General features: G+C 37.6%; 1 protein-coding gene across 1 annotated transcript in view; it reads left to right on the forward strand.

Moving 5' to 3' along the window:
* LOC139728127 (protein O-linked-mannose beta-1,2-N-acetylglucosaminyltransferase 1-like) overlaps positions 1–17,420 on the forward strand; it is a 168,657-nt gene extending 151,237 nt beyond the window's left edge. Inside the window, exons 7-18 of the mRNA XM_071639087.1 lie at positions 1,309–1,435; positions 4,557–4,655; positions 5,495–5,622; positions 7,595–7,697; positions 9,788–9,957; positions 10,522–10,580; positions 12,188–12,260; positions 12,813–12,941; positions 14,364–14,489; positions 15,047–15,295; positions 15,995–16,104; positions 17,112–17,420. Coding sequence (XP_071495188.1) covers positions 1,309–1,435; positions 4,557–4,655; positions 5,495–5,622; positions 7,595–7,697; positions 9,788–9,957; positions 10,522–10,580; positions 12,188–12,260; positions 12,813–12,941; positions 14,364–14,489; positions 15,047–15,295; positions 15,995–16,104; positions 17,112–17,175 — 1,437 coding nt within the window. The 3' untranslated portion in view covers positions 17,176–17,420. The remainder of the gene's footprint in view (positions 1–1,308; positions 1,436–4,556; positions 4,656–5,494; positions 5,623–7,594; positions 7,698–9,787; positions 9,958–10,521; positions 10,581–12,187; positions 12,261–12,812; positions 12,942–14,363; positions 14,490–15,046; positions 15,296–15,994; positions 16,105–17,111) is intronic.
* Positions 17,421–18,609: the final 1,189 nt, after the last annotated feature.

Consider the following 18,609-nt stretch of genomic DNA (forward strand, 5'->3'; position numbering starts at 1 on the left):
CAAGAGAACTATTGTTGGCTATGTCAGGTGAGATCTCTGTGGATGGTGGTGTTTTTTTGTTGTTGTTTTTTTAAGCTTCCTTTATTCTCTTCACTCTGTCATTCCTTGGAGAACAAAACAATAACAATGGCTGCTTCTGATCAATACACATTACATCTAACCAATTCAACTTCTACACCGATGCACTAATGAAATAAAACTTATGATTTGTTGACGTTCCATAAGTACGATGTTCAAGAATTCTGTATGTCTACATTACAACTTCTTACACTTCTGTCTTATTTTAGCTTTTACTTCCCACATTATAGGAACAACAGTATATATAGTGATTTAAAAAGAACTTTAATATCACATTAATTTGGGGAAAAAAACCCATGATAATACAGATCACAGAATCAGTGTGGAAGTTAAGTCATAAAGTGATGATGAAAAATTAATAAGTTCTTGGTTACGCATTCATTTACAGTCTTGTATTTGTGAGCAGCTGTAAGCAGATGTAAATATAGTGTTCACATGTTCATCTGGCGTTCTTTGAAGTAGATTTAGCAGAAAATCTGATAAGACAGTAAGTAGCAGGCATGATATTCTGTAGATTTAAATCTGATTTCAGATTTTTTTTCCTCAAGTCTATACACATTTTGCTTTTTCCATGTATGAAAATCACCTGAAAATTTTGAATTCCGATTTTTTTCAACAAACCTCAATATCATCCCTGAGTAGTCACATTAACATGTAGCACTGCAATGGACTTCTAATTATGTACGGTGTAGCAATTGTAATTATGATGATATTCAGATAATGATGATGTGAAGATGATGATGATGATACTTTTGCTACACGCATTGCAGTAATCATCATTGTCATTGCTATAGCAACACTTCCATAAATGAAGTGACTTGTACAAAAGCATTGATACATACACGATGTAGTTCTGATAGCATATTTACACGTCAATTGTAAAGTAACAAATGACTTTAGTGACATGATAAATTTATCAAAATATGTAGAATAATCCTAGTCAAAGTTATGGGCAAAGTATAATTCCAGTGGATGCTGTTGATAAGGAACCAGTTAGTTAGTTTATTTATTTATTTATTTATTTAGTTAGTTAGTTAGTAAGTTAGTTAGTTAGTTAGTTAGTTAGTTAGTTAGTTAGTTAATTTATTTATTTATTTATTCATTTATTTATTTATTTATGTATCTATTTATTTTTTTTTTATTTTTTTTGGCAAAACTTATTGTGTACTAAAACAATGGCACTCTGTGGATTACTTGACTACTGAACTCTCATCTTTGACCTTTGACCAGGATGAGGGCACGTTTCAGATGAAGGAGCAAGCGAAGCGAATGCTGAAGAACCTTGGAAGTGAGAAGGCAGCTGACCTGGGCTGGAGAGACACTTGGGCCTTTGTCACCCAGAAAAAGAACAGACATGGTGAGTGCAGGCAACATCCAGGGTGTCGTCTGTATCCTAGCAACCATACCGCATCCCCATCTCATTAGTGGTTACACCATATTGAAACCAATGGTGTTGAGAGTGGTTTACCCCTCTTAGAGCCATCATCTGAAGATCCTATAGAGTACCAAAGTGTGATGTCATAGCCATTCATTGCCATGGAAACTGGTTCTAGACAACCTTACTTGGCGTGAGTGTTAATACGCTCACATGGTTCCAACCCAAGCTAAAAACAAAAGACTGTGACGTCATCACTTTTGGAATCTACTGAGGTTGTGTGTGAAGATGTTGGCCATAGGATGACAAGACTACAATGTACATATATGTGAACATATATTCCATGATATGACCACAAAAAAAAAAAAATGTACGCTGGACTATCTGATGCATTGCTCATACAAGTGAGTTTGAACACACAAGTTTGACCCACTATGCAGTGTGTAGGTTTTGGAATCCACTGTACTCAATACCCTTACAAGTTTGACCCACTGTGCAGTTTTTAGGTTTTGGAATCCACTGTACTCAATACCCTTTCAATGTCAAGTCAAAGTACATGTACGGTCTTAACTGTCAGAAACAATGTAAAGAGGGTCAGATTATTTATTCACTATATGAGTAAACCAATCCCAGAATATGCGATTTTTATTTATTCATTTATTTTTTTTAGGTTAACATTATGAGCAAAGTAACCACAGATGCCTGTAGTGACTTTCTTCGAACAAGAGAAAGAAATATCTGTGAGGACATATCCTGAAGCGATGTAGACATCTGACTCCAGTTTGTGGCAGTCTCGTGGCTTTAAACAGGAGGTGAAGGAAAATGGAGGAATGTGAGCTTCATTCAGGGACTTGGAATTGATGGCTTAAATTCATAACCTGAAGGCTTTAACTCCACTCAGTGCCACATGGAATACCTCGCCCCATCTTAATACCAAGAAATCCTTTATAAGGCATTGAGCACAGCCTGACAGGGAATTTTTTTTTTTTTTTGTCCAATCTCTGCTAGGTATCAGATATCATGATATTTCTATCCCTGGCACTAATTCTGACACTCTGCTGCGTGACAGGCGACTAGCGCCATGCTGCTGGGCTGTCAAGCCTCTAATCAGCAGTTTTAGCCTGTCTGTTGCAATATGCCTAGTTGGTCTCTTTAAATTTACTTTTCAATTTAATTCCGGCAGCTGTAATCATTTGGTTCTAAATTTTGCAGGGCTAATCATTCTTTCCATGTTGACTTGGCCTTAATTTCATATCGTTTAAAAATGCAAATTTGTTAGACACCAGGAATCAGATTTTGGTCTGAAAGAGAGAGACATAGATTTCTCCTAAGGGCGACGATCCGAAAAGCGAGTCATGAAATGATTTCTCACCAGTGAGTCAAGGGAATCGCATTCATGAATTCAAATTTCAGCAGACCAATTCAGCCTAGGCTTTATTTGCTAGACTCAATGATGTGATAGTCATGCGACCACAAAGTTTCATCTCTCTCCTTACTGTGCTCATTTAATTTTCATATTTGGAAAATGGGTCTTGCTAATCAAAATGGTAATTAACAGTATGAGTTATCCTGCTTAGCCTACTTTGTAAAAGCGTCAAACTTCTTGACGTCAGCTTACAGTCTGCTCTCATTGCATAAATCATAATGATATATCCCTAATTGATGAGCGGCCAAGACTGTGATCTATTGATTGACATGTGACAATCTTACGACGATGAATGCATTTATTATCGTGGGGCAGGCTCTTTCTTGACCAGACAATATTGATCATCGTCAATATCTCCCTTGTCTGGTGTAGACTGCTTCTCAAGAACCCCATTAAAAATGTTGGCCAAACTCGGTGATTCAGATCCCCTGAGCAAGCATCAATTAGAGATTGCGGAAATTGCCAGCATAACTGTCGTCTGCCCAATGAGCTGAAATTGAACATCATGACTGAGTGGATGTTTCAATGAGCTCTACTACTCTGCTTCCAAAGATGAAGATTTATTTGATGGTGATGGTGCCGTGATATTCATTTCCCATGCTTTTCTGCCTACTCAAAGGAATTCTGACCCAGTTTATAAACCCTTTCTATGCCAAATTAGGTTCTGTCTCATGGGTTTGAATAGAGTACTGTTGCTACATTTTGAGTTCATACAGCAGTGTTTGAATATTGATAAATTGGCGTTTGTAAAAATTAAAAACAATCTAAGGCATATTGCCATGTGCCATATGCTGCACAAAGTGGTGAGGTTTTGGGGGGTTTTTTGGTGTTTTTTTTAATGGGAAACATAAGCATGCAGCTATGATGATTTCTCACCAATCCTCAAAATATGTTAACATCCAGCCTTCCGTCACATTTCATCTACAACAAGACATGTATCTTAGGAAGACCAGTTCCATCAAAGTGATCCACAATTTGACAGAATTAAATTATATCATGTTTTCCCCTTTAAACCTTTTTATTTTGACATTTCCAGGTATTGAATCTGTAATATGATAATAATGATAAATCACATATCACCGAAGATGTAGTCCTTAACCCACTGAGGACGGGCTGATTTTGCTACAACACGCATTTCCCGTAGACATCTGCCTCAGTATACTTGGTACTAGTCTTCAACGGGTTAAAATGCATTTTGTAAACAGAACAAAAAGAGAGGAGTAAGAAATGAACTGAAGAGGATCAGGAGAAAGCATGCAAATTTTGGGAAACACATGAACAATCAATATTCAGATATTGACATTGATAACGACTGATAATAATGTGCAAAATATCAAAATGAGGGATATCTTTCTATGTTTGTTTTTTTATTGTAATATTGGTTTGCTAGGTAAATTATAGTTGATCACTCCAGACAATAATGAACATTCCATTGCATGAATATTGTTAGGTGCTTTGGAATTCAGTGCACAGTATGCATGAGACATGAGATACTAGTATATTGATCCTGGAGTCCCATATTCATTATTAGGTGCATCAATCACATAGAAAGCTGGGGGGAATTAGCCATCACAATATCATACCATGTCCCACTGACTCACTTCCATGCAGTGAATGTTTTAGACTTGTTTCAAGGACAAAGACTGGAACCATTTCTCTCCCCTATACTACCCACAGGACAAGCCTATGCAGAGCAGCTTCACAAAGCCCCCAACCTGTCCAGCTGGGGGTCACCAGTCTTGCTGAAGACTAACATACCACTTTCATCCAAAGAAGGTAATCATGTGTTTTTGCACCATTCTGTCTGATATTATTCATGTTGCTTCTACTGCTGGGTGTGTTTTCATAGAACATCTGAAGGACACACAGCGTTGGATTCTTTTGATGAATGGCTCGTCCCAATTCACTGTTCAGTAATTGTTGCATTGTGGACATCACTCACCACATTAGCTAATAAAAGAGTGTATTGATGTATTGCCAAGTGGTTGTTCCAGTGCTGGTCTCATACTAGCACATTGTCAAACCTCCTTGATATGAATAATACAATCATGATTATTACACCAGGCAACAAAATGGTATATTTAGATGATACAATAATACTTGTAGCTATTGTGATATGATTATATTTTGAGAGGAAAGGTACATCAAGGAGAAATTTGTATTCCATGAACAGGCTCATAAGATGGCCTGTTAACCATTTTGTAGGTCTATTTATTGTGAAACTTTACACTTAACTGCTGCAGCTTTGAATTTTTTGGTAATGTTAATTGGATTGCAGACTGTGTAAAAGAAACTGTGCATATTTGTATCAATTGTAATGTTTCCCATATCATTTATATTGTGTGTGACTTTTTAAAAAGCATAGTCTTAAGTAATTATGATTGAATGTCATCATCCTCATTTTTTTTTTTTTTTTTTTTTGCCTGGTTAGTTGATCAATACTTGTCTGAACAATGAAAGTACACCAGATTTGAATAGAGCAGAAAGTACCACTGTCTAAGAATGCAACTCGATGATAGGAAAACCAATAGAATACTTTATTGAACAGAAGTGATTGAGGACCAACGGCTGATGATTTCATTTTGTCCTCCGCACCTTTCCCTGTAACCCGGTAGAGAGCGAGTGTCAGTGGCCGGAGACGGAGGCTAACGTAAGGAGGAGAGAGTTTTGTGCCAAGGTGGAGGGGTACGGGAGTCTCTGTAGCTGTGAGGACCCCGCCCCCATTGAGATGCACCCTGAGCAGGTTGGTTGTCCTCCATATTATCAGCCAGATTTCAGAAAAAGATGTCTATATATCCCTCATCCTAATAATCTTGTGCCAGGATTTGGCAATAGATTGCTCATGTTACAGAAATATTGCTCTGCCATCAATTTCAAATAGATATGTGTGATATTGTCTATGTTACTGTTGAAAAGAATGACATCATGTAGTACCCATTTTTATGCTTCTGCCTGAAGGGTGCCGGAGGCATTATCTTTTAAATGCCACTGATTGGCAAGCATTTGTATCTATATGCAGGTACATAAATCTCCAGTTATTAGAGACAGAAGTGTAGGCATACACATACTGACATATTTGTATTGTCATTAGGAATACTGCATTAGTTCCTTCCCCTCACTTAACTATACATTTAGTGAAGGGACTGTATCGAAAAAGAAAACCGCAGCTATGCCCGAAGAATACTCCCCATGTGGGGTCCTTAGAGATTCATAATTACAGCTGGAGCCTATGAATGAAGAGATTATTATTCCTCTACCAACAGTGATCAGGAGCAAAGAAAACTCCTAAGAGATTGATGCTGATGAAATGTTTACACTCTTACCGCCATCAAACAAGCTTTCATCCTCTTCTAGAACTGATGGAATTTTTTGCACAGAGAAAATGGTTGATGGTAGCTGTAAATGTCAGATCATTTGAGAGATAATTCCCAACACTCCATTTAGAATTCCCTAGCTTAGACTTACCACTTTCCACTGGAATACTGGATGGTATATTGAGATTAAAGTTTGTGAACATGGGGGTGGAGGGGGTGTGTACTTAGCCTGAGAAGGCTTTGCAGTTTATTTAGCAAGTCAGCAAGAATCAATTTACTGGAAATGACACATATTAGATTTTATCCCTCATTGGAATTTTTTTTCACAAGTTGCAATGTTTCTGAATATCTTGTCTGTTTCCTCTCTGTTGGGAATGCATACATTAGAATGTGATAACACTGCTTGTGCATGGCAGAATGAGATCTGAGTACTGTCAGTTTTCTTGATCTCTATCATGAAAGTTTGATCTAATAACTTTGCCTGAGCTTGTAGAGCTGCTGATATTTGTAGATAATTGACAGAGAGAAGCTGCTTAACCCATTGAGGATGGACTGATTTTGCTGCAACACACATTTCCCACAGACACCTGCCCAAGTATATTTGGGACTTGTCCTCAATGGGTTAAAGGAAACCACTGAAATGGGATGTGCAATATTTATGAAATCCATCTTGTAAATGTTTGAAGCTATTATTTAGCTATGCCTCGATACTAATAGCTTCCCCTTAATGAGATTTCTGTCGTTGATCACTGCACAAATAATTGATATTGTAGATTTTCCTCCCATTGATAAAACATGTGTTTATCTGTCATCTGTATGACTTAAAGGAATATATCACTCATTTACGTTCATTTATGGGCATAGATACACTTCTCATCTATCTTATCAAAAATTAAGATTTTGTTTTCTTTACAGATTTGTATCGCCCTAGCTGGATGAGAAGACTACAATGATTTGTGATGTCACAGTAGGATATTGATACAAAGAAAATATAAAGAGAATAAACATTTTCATATTTCTAACATAGTGAAAGCACTTGGCTTATTTCTTTCAGAAGGCAGGGGAATTTTACCCTCAACATATGTCCTTAAAAGGTGGAACAAATGTATATTTTTCATTAAAATTGTGACGCTTTGAGGAATTCTCTTTATATTTTCTTTATATCATGTGACTGTGACATCATGAATTGTGATCTTTGAATCCAGTTATGGCAGTCCCAGAATTTCTGAGTGGATTGTCTGATTTCCCTCAAACCTCACTGATGTGTTCTAATAGTATTTATACATTCTCACTCTATTCACATACATTTATATATTTGGTTACCATTTCCCTTTAAGTTCACATTCCTGATATGTTGCCTCTTTTCTCTTATTCATGGCGTGTCGTCTTTCCGTCCCTCAGCTCATGAACAATCATGTCTTCAATGTGCCTGTCATCATCATCGCCAGCAACAGACCAAATTATCTCTACAGGATGCTGGGTACCCTCCTCTCAGCACAGGGAGGTAAGACGACTCCAAAATAGATTCAAGCAAAGTGGATAGTATTCTCTAGGCTGGCTGCCATCTTACTGCCTGTATTCACTAGTTTGAACATGGGAAATCTGTTCCATCTCCACATGTTTATCTTTTATTCAACCGATTGAAGACTACTGTAAAACATGATATATTCGTGGCATGAATTTTTCGCGAATTTGAGCCGATGGCCTTTTTTGCGACATGAAATATTCGCGAACTGCCACTGGCATTCAATGCATATAGTGTGGACAAGAACTTTTGCGTGCATTTTAATTTCGCGAATCTCGGCGCTCGCGAAATTCACGAAAAATAAAATGCACGCAAACATTCCTCGTTTTACAGTAGTCCCAAGTACACTTGGGCAGGTGTCTATGGGAAAGTGTATTATAACAAAATCAGCTTGTCCTTAATCATGGTGCTACATAACTGTATTTTATCACTTGCCTGGGCTGAAAAGCAGATTTTCAAATTTGCTGCAAAACACTTGCCTAAACACTAATTTTACTTGCCCGAAAAGAAAGTTCAAAATGTAAGGAAATAACATAGAAAATCATGTGAACAATATGTAAGTCAAGGGCTTAATAAAACACAATCATTTAAATAAACAGCACATATTGATTTGCACGCTTAAATACATTGGAGTAACAAACTGTGTGATCAAGTGTTGCCGTTGCATTGCATTGGGGCTTCTTCAAGTAAAGTGTTGAAAAGTTGCTGAAATGAAATATAAAGTGTGTTTTATCACTAGACAGTCATTATCATTGGGCTTTTTGTATGGTTGACTTTGTGGGTTTGTTGGGGGTAATAAGTGAAAAAAGGTGGCTTCAAAACTTTTTGCTTGCCCAATTCAGGCAAACATTTGTTCTCATTGTTCAAAAACACTTGCCCAAATTTGATTTTTCACTTGCCCCGGGCAATCAGGCAAGTGCTTATGTAGCATCCTGTCAATTGGTTGAGGTGAAGCTCTGATTACTGGAGAAATCGGTACTAGGTATGGCCACTTTTGTCAGTTTGTTGCCTACGTTTAAATACTGACTTCCAACAAGAAATCAAACACAATTACCTTGCCTGGGTGCCAGACAGCAACTGGTTTATGCACAGATCAGGCTATTTCTGGTGAAGCACTTGTACACAATAAAGTCTGTTCATGAGATGAACTTGTGAGTAAAAAACCATTGGGACTGTGGGGAGTGAGATGTTGAGATGTCGGTGGCTGTACTGTGGTGATTAGTCGTGAATAGTCTTGGGAATAGGGAGTATCAAAACGACCAACAGAGTGGTCACGTATGAGCTGTGGTAATGTGGTGTTGAGTGAAATCTTGCTATACACAATTCTACCTGTTAGCATATGATTATCAATCTGTACAAACCCAATAATCACCACAGGGAGAAAGAAAGAGAAGATGAGTTTTACAAATCTTTGTACAGTGCAAGGTGTAGACAAAATTACCCATTCGAGTTTGACTGATTTCTGGCAAATACAGCAGCTCTTTCTGTCTTCCTGCTGTCCTTGAAATGCAGCTGCACAGTTTAGCCATACATACATGTAGTCTATGCCTACACTGAATTCTGTTGTAGTATGAGTAGATACACTGAAAGCAGCCTGTATATTATGGGCATGGGTCAATTCTATCAGCCCCTCTGTCTTGAGCACTAGATTGGTTAATAAAACATTTCACTAATTTCAGATTCACAGAAATAATGTCTACAGACTGAGCACTATGAGGATACCTGTTTACCTTCAGTTTACCTCAACCTGGTATTAGTCTGATCACTCAACACCATTGTTTACTGTTGTAATGTTTTATCAGTATAATTAATTTTCTCAACAAAGTGTGAATACACACACAGATTTGTACAAATGTATTTATGGGACTACAGAAAGACTTGTCGCACAAAGCAGATAAACTGTCTTGAACCTTCCTTCCCAGTAGCAAATCAACAATGTAATATATTTACCTTTACTCCTTTTCAAGCTTATAAAATCCAATATGTTTTCGCCCGAATACTGTAGTTAGCAGAATAAGCTCTGAGCTGAAGGCCTTATGTACATTGTTTCTTATATTTGACCACTGCAGTAAATCCAGAGATGATCGTTGTCTTCATTGATGGCTATTTTGAGGAGCCCCTTGAGGTGGTCAAGTTATTTGGTCTGAAGGGGATCCAGCATACACCCCTGGGGGTCAAGAATGGTCGGATATCACAGCACTATAAGGCTAGCTTGACTGCTACATTCAACATGTTTCCCGTGAGTGTGTAGTCAAAATACATTCATGAATCAACCTTTGTTCACTTCTCTTTCTTTTGTCTTTTAGCTTCTTAATTTTCTTTTAACCTTTGTTGTTGCTGTTAAATTTATTAACTGTGCAGGCATTCAGAAAATTGATAATCACGCAGCTGAGCAGACAAATGAGTCAAAAGTTTCTTCTGAAACAGACCATGTCAGAACAGTGTACATTTGTAAGTTTCATTCTCTGGCTGAGATTTGCAAAATGAAAAAAAAAGAAAAAAATAAACTTAGCAGAATTGAGGAGGTGCAATGTAGATCAAACAAAGAAGAACGTTTCATGCGGATGATCAATTTTAACCAAGCCAATTATTTGTAGCCATCTTTGTAACATAAAAGGAGAAAGTCATTATCATGTTGTCTCTTGTATCATGCTAACATTTGAACAGATTTACAAGATATTGGTAAAAAAAGTATTTGCAGTAAGTTATGCTTTTTGATAATTCATATCATGTTTTCTTGGAAACTGATGTAGTGTACATGAGCTTCACATATATTCATTTGTTTTCCATGTAATCTTCACAGAGAGCACAGTATGCAATTGTTCTTGAAGAAGACCTTGATGTTTCCGAAGATTTCTTCAGGTGAGTTCAAATGATGCCCATCTCCATGCAAAAATAGAGCAATCTTTATGAACTAAATGACACTTATTTCCTTGCATTTATCAATGTGATGTACTTCATGAATATCATCATCTTTTCCTTCTTGTTTTCTCATTTCATCACGTACTTGCTGAGGTATATAAGTGTACTTGTGTTAAGATCACCACAATCTTATATTGTAGAATAACAACCAATCTCCTCAGTAGAGATTGGATGGCTATACCTTGTATTGCCATCATCACAAGCAAATAGCCTCAGTTTAGAAAGCTTTAGGTCTACTTGTGCAAGTTGGCAAAGCTTTGTACTAAAATTTATATTTTGATAGGCAGAGGGTCCCTGATCATGATGTAGCACATTTGGAGAAATATCATGTATTATTTATGGCCACAGCTTTCTTAATTGCACACTGATGTCAAGATATCTGAAAGCATATGTACAACCATTATTGGCAATGCAATGAAATAGAATGAATTTGAATAGTGAGAGAAAATAAAACAAGTGTCAGTGAATTAAAGGGTATATATATATATCAAATCTGTCTAAAAAGAAATCAGTGAATAAACAATTTGAATTCGATAAAACAGAGGAAAAGGGCTGAGAAATGTATTTGATCTAGTCTGTCTTACAGAAAATGAATGAAGAAGCACATAAAATGAAGCTATATACTCTGAAAGGACTAAGAAAGGTGATTACATGAGCAAGTGTGAAAGTATTAAAACTTGTCAGATAACTCAGATGAGGCACTCTATAGACTGTGATACATCATTCCAAAAGGGCACAGAAACCAGGATGGCTGCAGTGGTCGATGTAAACAGTGTAGATTACCGTAGTATGGGTTACCACAGTGTAGGCCGTCAAAGTGTGGAGAAGTTCTGGCTGCATGCTTTGTCTCCATATTCATGATGATTTTTCAGTCAGCGAGGAAGAGATTGGTATATCTCGCTTTGGTCTGAAAAACTTCTCACCTTAGAAAAGTGAGACGAGAAAATTCTCTCTGAGTTTATTATGACAATTAATATTCACAATTCCATGATATTGAAAACCATTGTGTGATTGTATGTCATGAAGTGATAGCCATGTTTTTCTTTTTCTCTTTTTTTTTCTGATGAGAAAGTATCTTTGTAGAATGCTTTCTAACCCCTAGACTCCCAGCTAGGATAGGCTCCAAAGTGAGAAATGAGGAATAAGTTGATTCTTCTTCGGGAAGGAAACAAAGTCAATGGATGAGTTAATTGGAGAGACCCTTGTATTTCTTTGTGCTACATCCAATGTAGCATATTTCTTTTTGCTTACTATCCTTGCTCTTTATCTCATACTGGTCTGTCTCTTGTATTCATTTCATTTCTGCCATTCCTTTCTAAATGCTCAGCAATCTTTTCATCATTAAAAAACCCCAATATGAATAAATAAACAAACAAGTAGAACATGAATATGTTGACCTGAAGTTACTCAAATTAAGTCATGTGCCGACTTTTGTGTTTGTCTGATTCTTTCTTTGTTTTTGTTTCTTTCTTTTAACCATAATCCAATCTTTTTACGAGTACTGAGAATAACTGACCTTTGACCTTGTGTTTTTTTTTCAATCCTAGCTTCTTCAGTCAGACCCTGCCTATCCTAGAGGAAGACAGTAGTGTGTTCTGTGTGTCAGCATGGAACGACCAGGTACGGCCTCCTTCTCGGCTTTATTCTCTCTCTCGCTCTCTCTCTGTCAGTGAATGCCAATGGGTGTTAAGTTGTATGTATGTTCATGGTGTATACTCACAGCTTTGATAAATCATGTACATGCTATATTATAAAAGCTTTTACAGGTTTGTTAATTGGTGTTTTTTTACACTACATTGATGATTTTGATTTCTGAATCATTGTAAAACGTTTAGTCTGACAGAATAGAGTGTGTGTGTGTGTGTGTGTGTGTGTGTGTGAGGCAGAGACCAAGAGTAAGAGACAGACAGACAGACAGACAGATGAACAGATGGATAGATAGAGATACAATGTGTAGATGAGATTTTTGAAGTGACCTTCACATCAATCATTGCATAAATTATTGACTGATCCTTGCCAGAATACCACATCAAAAATTAACCACAATCCCTGCCTTTTGAGAGTTGCTTGTATTAGGCTTTGTGTTTTCACCTTCTTCTTTTTTTCAGATTAGAGTAATGGCAGTAATACTGAGCAACTAAAGCCTTTTTCCACCTTGATTTTCCCCCACAGGGCTATGAGCACACCAGTAACGACCCATCGTTACTCTACCGGGTGGAGAGTATGCCAGGCCTAGGCTGGATCCTAAAGAGAAGCATCTATAAAGATGAGTTGGAGCCTAAGTGGCCCACCCCAGAGAAGGTGGGTGGATCCATTGGGTGCTGCAGCTCCTAGAAAGAAGTACCGTATACGCCAAATATTTTATCACGCAGTTCTCGGTCGAGAATATGTGAGATCCCGTTCGCGCATGCGCAGTCAATTCGTTCGTAGCCATTTTGTGTCACTGAAAATTCGCGCAGAAAATATCTTCAATTTCATCGTATATCTTCTTGATTTTGGCTCGATTTTCATCAGAAAGTTGAGGACAACCATTTTAGTTTGGCAGTTGAGTTCTATGATATTTCGCGAGGTTTTTATTTTCGCGAAATCATGAGTCAGGTGCTATTCATGAAATAAAAGACACGCAAAAATATTGACTCTGATCCCGATATGAATGTGATGTACGCATATGCAATTCTCCGTTTAGTACAGGACCTCATGATCACGACTTTAACCACTCCCAAAATCATCAGGAAGTCCTGATTTGCGAAATATTAGGTTCGCTAAATTTATGGCGTATACAGTACTCTCTTGCATCACTTGTAGTGTGGTTTTAGGACCACATAGTGATTGATTGTAACATTGTGTGTCCATGCAGCTGTGATTGGGTGTTTCAGCCCAGCTATACATTTTTGCAGTTCGTGGTGCCTCATAAGATTTTGGTAATATCACTCAGAAATGACTGCTTGTTCACTGGAACTGAGTTTGATCTTCTGAAATCAATTCTGTTTTCAGTGTAGCGGGATTCATGCATACTGCCCTCATTTGTCTGTGTTCTGTGGTGTTTTAAATGAAATTAAATCACATAATGAGACAGAACCACATGTTGACACATTTCAATTTTAGACTCTATTTTTCACTATTTAAGAACACTACATAAATATGCAGTCTTGTGTTGATTGGAAGTGGTGACATACAACACTCAAATTTTGTGTCACTGTTGCTTTGCAAATGTATCACTCTGGAATCTGTGGTTTCTTAAAATGTCAACCTCCTTTCATTGAAATGACAGATTAGATTGCAGGGTTGAGTGATGCAGGGATGGTATTGGCAGGGTTAACATTGTTGACCACAGGCAGTTCATGTGCTGAGGGAATGAATCAAATTTCATACATTTTTAGGGAAGGTGGATACCACTGGTTTCCATGCACCATCCTGAAGGTGAACCTGGGCCCCGTTTCATAAAACTTGTTATCAGTGACAAGTCGTCATAGCTGTTATAAGCTACTGAAATCCTTGCATCTGATTAGCTTAGAGCAAATTTGTCATAGAAATGTGGCTGTTGTCACTAGTAACAAGATTTATGAAACGGGACCCTAGTCTTTGAATATTTGAAGATAAGATTTATGTGTGTTAAGAAACTTGTGCAGTCGTGATCATTTTCGTACATATGTGCTTGAATGTATGTAGTTGTGTAGTCCTAAATTCTGACACTCTGTTTCAACCTGTGATTCTTGTACCCAGCTGTGGGACTGGGACATGTGGATGAGACTACCAGAGAACATGCAAGGAAGGGAGTGTATCATACCAGATGTATCCAGGACATACCACTTTGGTGCTAAAGGGGTTAACATGAATAGCTACTTCCAGGTAAGAGACAACAACAACAACCACAACCACAACAACAACAACAACAACAACAACAACAACAACCACAACCACAACCACAACCACAACCACAACCACAACCACAACCACAACCACAACCACAACCACAACAATAAAGGCAAAGTTAACCCGTTTGCAGCCTATTTGATTTGGTGTTTTCCTGTCCTTGCCCATGTTTCATAACTCAGCAGGCCTTCAATTGATTTTGCGTCACAGCGACTCATAGCTGATGTGTGTACTAGTTCAAGTGCTATGTGCAATTTACTTCTGGATCTGGGCTGGTATCTTCATGAAATGATCCAGCACAATCAAGCTACTTCATCCTCCTGAATTTGTAGAGAATTTCATAATTTTGTTTGATAGCTTTCCCTTGCTTTCCACCAAGTATAAGACAAATTAAAATAATGTGCTAGAAATAAAGAAATTAAACAAGGAAGTATGATATTTCTGAAAGTCATCAGAAAGATTTTTTACTGTTCAAAGTAAAACATCTCATTTCTCATGTAAAATTTTTCTTCTCTACCAACCCTTTCTGCCAGGATCTCTACTTCAAGAAGCGTCCCCTCAACACGGCGGTCCGCGTCAAGCTACGAGACATCGACAAGATGTCGCAGGACAAGTACGAAGTTGAGATGCATCGTCAAATCCGCCAGGCCACGGTCCTTGACCACAGGTTATCGCCCTGCGACGAGGAGTTCATTCCCGGCACGGCCACGGGGGAGTCCTACGTCATGTACATCCGCATGTACAACGATAGGGACTTTGATACGTGGATGTCTACAGCAAAGGTATGTTATAGTGGTGATAAATGTTTGAAATGTGACAAAATAATTTCTCTTCAAAAGAACAAATGGAATGTCATTAAGGAAAGCCAGTTTTACTCCTGGCCAAAAGCAATGTTTGCATGAAAATACAGTGTATTTTGGCTACTTCAATGATGTGTGGATTATGTGTATCAAACACATTGATGAGCATCAAACTACTTCAGAAGGTTGCCCACAACTATGAGTGATGATAATGAAATGTTGTAATGTGCTAACTTCATGTATTAAGATGTTCAAGGCACAATGAGAAATCATCAACTCAGCTTTGAAAAAATTGGATTGAGAGAGAGAGAGAGAAAGATAGAGAAAGAAAGAAAAAGAAAGAATGCAATACATACAAAACTAGATTGAAAAAGCATGCCTCCAGGTATATCATGAAGGATTCAACAGATTGAATGTTTTGAAAGCTTGACAAATACGTTGGTTTATTGCACTGTGTGCTCAGCTGCTAAAGAAGTTCTTAACAAGATGGACATAATTGTGTTAATTTAATCCATACCCAAGACATTGTGTATTTTGTAGAATATATGTATACATTTTATCTATCTCTATCTATCTATATAATTACATATATATGCATTTTTTTTTTCTAGGACTGTGTTTACAGTCTTGTAAAATGTGATAAACTTTTTTAATATTCTCATCTCTTTTTACCATTGCCAGTGCTTCCATATATGGGATTTGGATGCCAGGGGCTTCCATAAGGCTATGTGGAGATTATTCGTCAAGAAGAATCCTGTTTTTATTGTGGGTGTGCCTGCCTCGCCTTATTCGTAAGTATCCCATCATCCCACTCTAACTGTTTCTTACCTTAAAGGTACTGTTCACCATTGGGAGCAATGACTTAAAAGATGTTCGAGATATCACATTTGATGCCTATGTGTAGGTCAGTTTTAGCACAAAACACCCTACATTTGTACCATATAACAATATCACAATAAAGCCTGATATATAAGGAGATATCACTATTTTTCTCAGTAAACCATAACTGTTGACGGTTTAGTCTAGAAACATTTTTATTATAATTATTGTTCACATTTTGTATATTTACCAATACTTAACATTGATTATACCGATTCAAATTTGAACATTGGTTGTTTCTATCCGTAACCCACATTTTAGAACTAGTTTGAAGCACTAAAGCTGGGTTGTTGTTTTTTCTGCAAATAGTAAATAATGCCTTTAATAGCAAGGCTGTTGGGAGGTTGAATTAACTTTTCTGAACCGCTTTGGAGAGAGCCAAAACTCAGCTCATATTTGCTAACGAGGTCTGCTTATGGGTTGGATGAAGATAACTTTCTACCTGTCATTGTGCTTGTGTGTGTGACATATGTACTCAACCTAAAACATCCTTTCAGAATATCTCTTTTTGATAAGTCTATCAAAGTCGTAAATCATTGTGACCATGTAGAATTGCTGTGTAAGAATCAGAGAATGCTTCAACCGAAGCTCTGGCTAAGTGACTAAGTTTTCCATGGCCATGTGAATGAATGCCAACTCTTATTTCCTAGCAGTACCTTGAACTCTTGTTGTTGTTGTTTTTTTCTTGCTAAAAATACTGCAGCTTTCATGGAAAATCCTGATTTCCCAAACAGTATTACTTCATGTACATATGTCTGGAGGGGGTAGGGGTAGGAATACTGTTTTTTTCCATTAAAACTATGTCTTTGCAGCCCTCAGAATACTACAATACTGTTTTAAGGGTTGGCATCCGTGGGTTCAATGGAATCTCATACAGCAGGTCAAAATTTTGTATTTGTTTCCGATTTTGTCCTTGCAGAAAATACAAACCAACAGACGTAGAGCCGATATTTATGGAACAGAAGAAGGAGGGGAAGACATGACGACCGGCTTAGACCAGGACCTGAGAGTAGAGATCCAAGAACCGTCTCCCAGCCAATGTCATTCCACCCACTGCTACGGCGATACTCCTTGTTGACTAGTATTAAAGAGTGCATCGAGTGTTTGCTGGTGTGTGGTGTGTATGTGTGTATGTATGTTGCTGTTTGTTGGTGTGTGTATGTGTGTGTTTGTGTGTATTTTAGAGTAGGTGTTAATTATGGAACAAACAGAGAGTGAGTGTGTGAGAGAGGAGAGTTGGTTCTTTTGGAAATGCATCTTATAATGGTTTTGTGAGTGAGAGAATTTTCTTGATCTGGATGGACCCTTAACCCGTCAAGGACGGTTTGATTTTGCTACAGCATGCATTTCCCAGAGATGCTTGCCCGAGTATACTCGGGAAGCGTCCTCAACGGGTTAATTTCATGATGGGTGGACTTGCATAGGTATGATAAAGGGTTTATATAAAGTATGGTGAGTTTAGGCATGTCAATATTTCCTTTAGAGGAGGTAAGGAGGTAAAAACGCAAACTGATGGAGGTTTTTTTATTGTGGAAAGAGGCAATAATTGTATTATTTAATGCAGAGATGACTGAGAATTCCACTGATGGATGTGCATTATGCCTGCAGTAAAACCAAGATTAGCAGTAGCATGGGAGGAAATGCATGTCAGAAACAGCCATTGGAAAATTGTCAGACTTGAACCCATTCATATTGGGGAAAAAAAGAGTTAAAACAAGAAAAGAGGGAGACAGAGAGAGAGAGAGAGAGAGAGAGAGAGGGGAGAAAAGATTGATATAGAGCAAGAGAAGAGAGTGAGATTAAAGGCTTCTTGAGAGGAGATATGAGAAAGAGATACCAAGAGAATATTTATATCACTATTGAAGTCATTATCACATCACCTATGTTGCCTTCACTTTGTATAAAATTGTACTCGTCTATTAATAGCTGTTATTGCATTTGAATTCATTGAAACATTTGCTTGTGATCAGTGTGTGTTACGATCAAATATTAAAGCTTAGTTCACGGTGTGCACAACCCAAAGCCTCACTTGTATTGCACAGACATAGAAATCTTTTTTTTTTAAATCAAATGGCAATTTGTTTGGCAATCCAAAGAATCATCGGACAATAATAATAGTCAGTGTGTTTGATTTACTGTGTCTCTTAATCCTGTATGTGTTCATGCAAGTAGCTGTAACCTGTCAAGTTACTTCATCAGCATTTGGATAATTCCTGGCAAAACTTGACTATAAGGTCATTGAATCAACCCAGAAATAGATGTAATGATGTGACTGCCCCACAAGATGACTGATGTATTCACAACTAGGAGCATGATGTAATCTCTGTTATTGACTAATGGCTCAAGGTAGTTATTGCTGATCAGGGAAGAAAACAAGTGAGTAGAGAAGGCGATATGTCAACCAGAGCATTGCCAAG

Source organism: Diadema antillarum, unplaced genomic scaffold, assembly GCF_040938485.1.
Source record: "Diadema antillarum isolate AM-2024a unplaced genomic scaffold, OU_Dant_1.0 seq00000166_RagTag, whole genome shotgun sequence".
Taxonomy (NCBI): Eukaryota; Metazoa; Echinodermata; class Echinoidea; order Diadematoida; family Diadematidae; genus Diadema; species Diadema antillarum.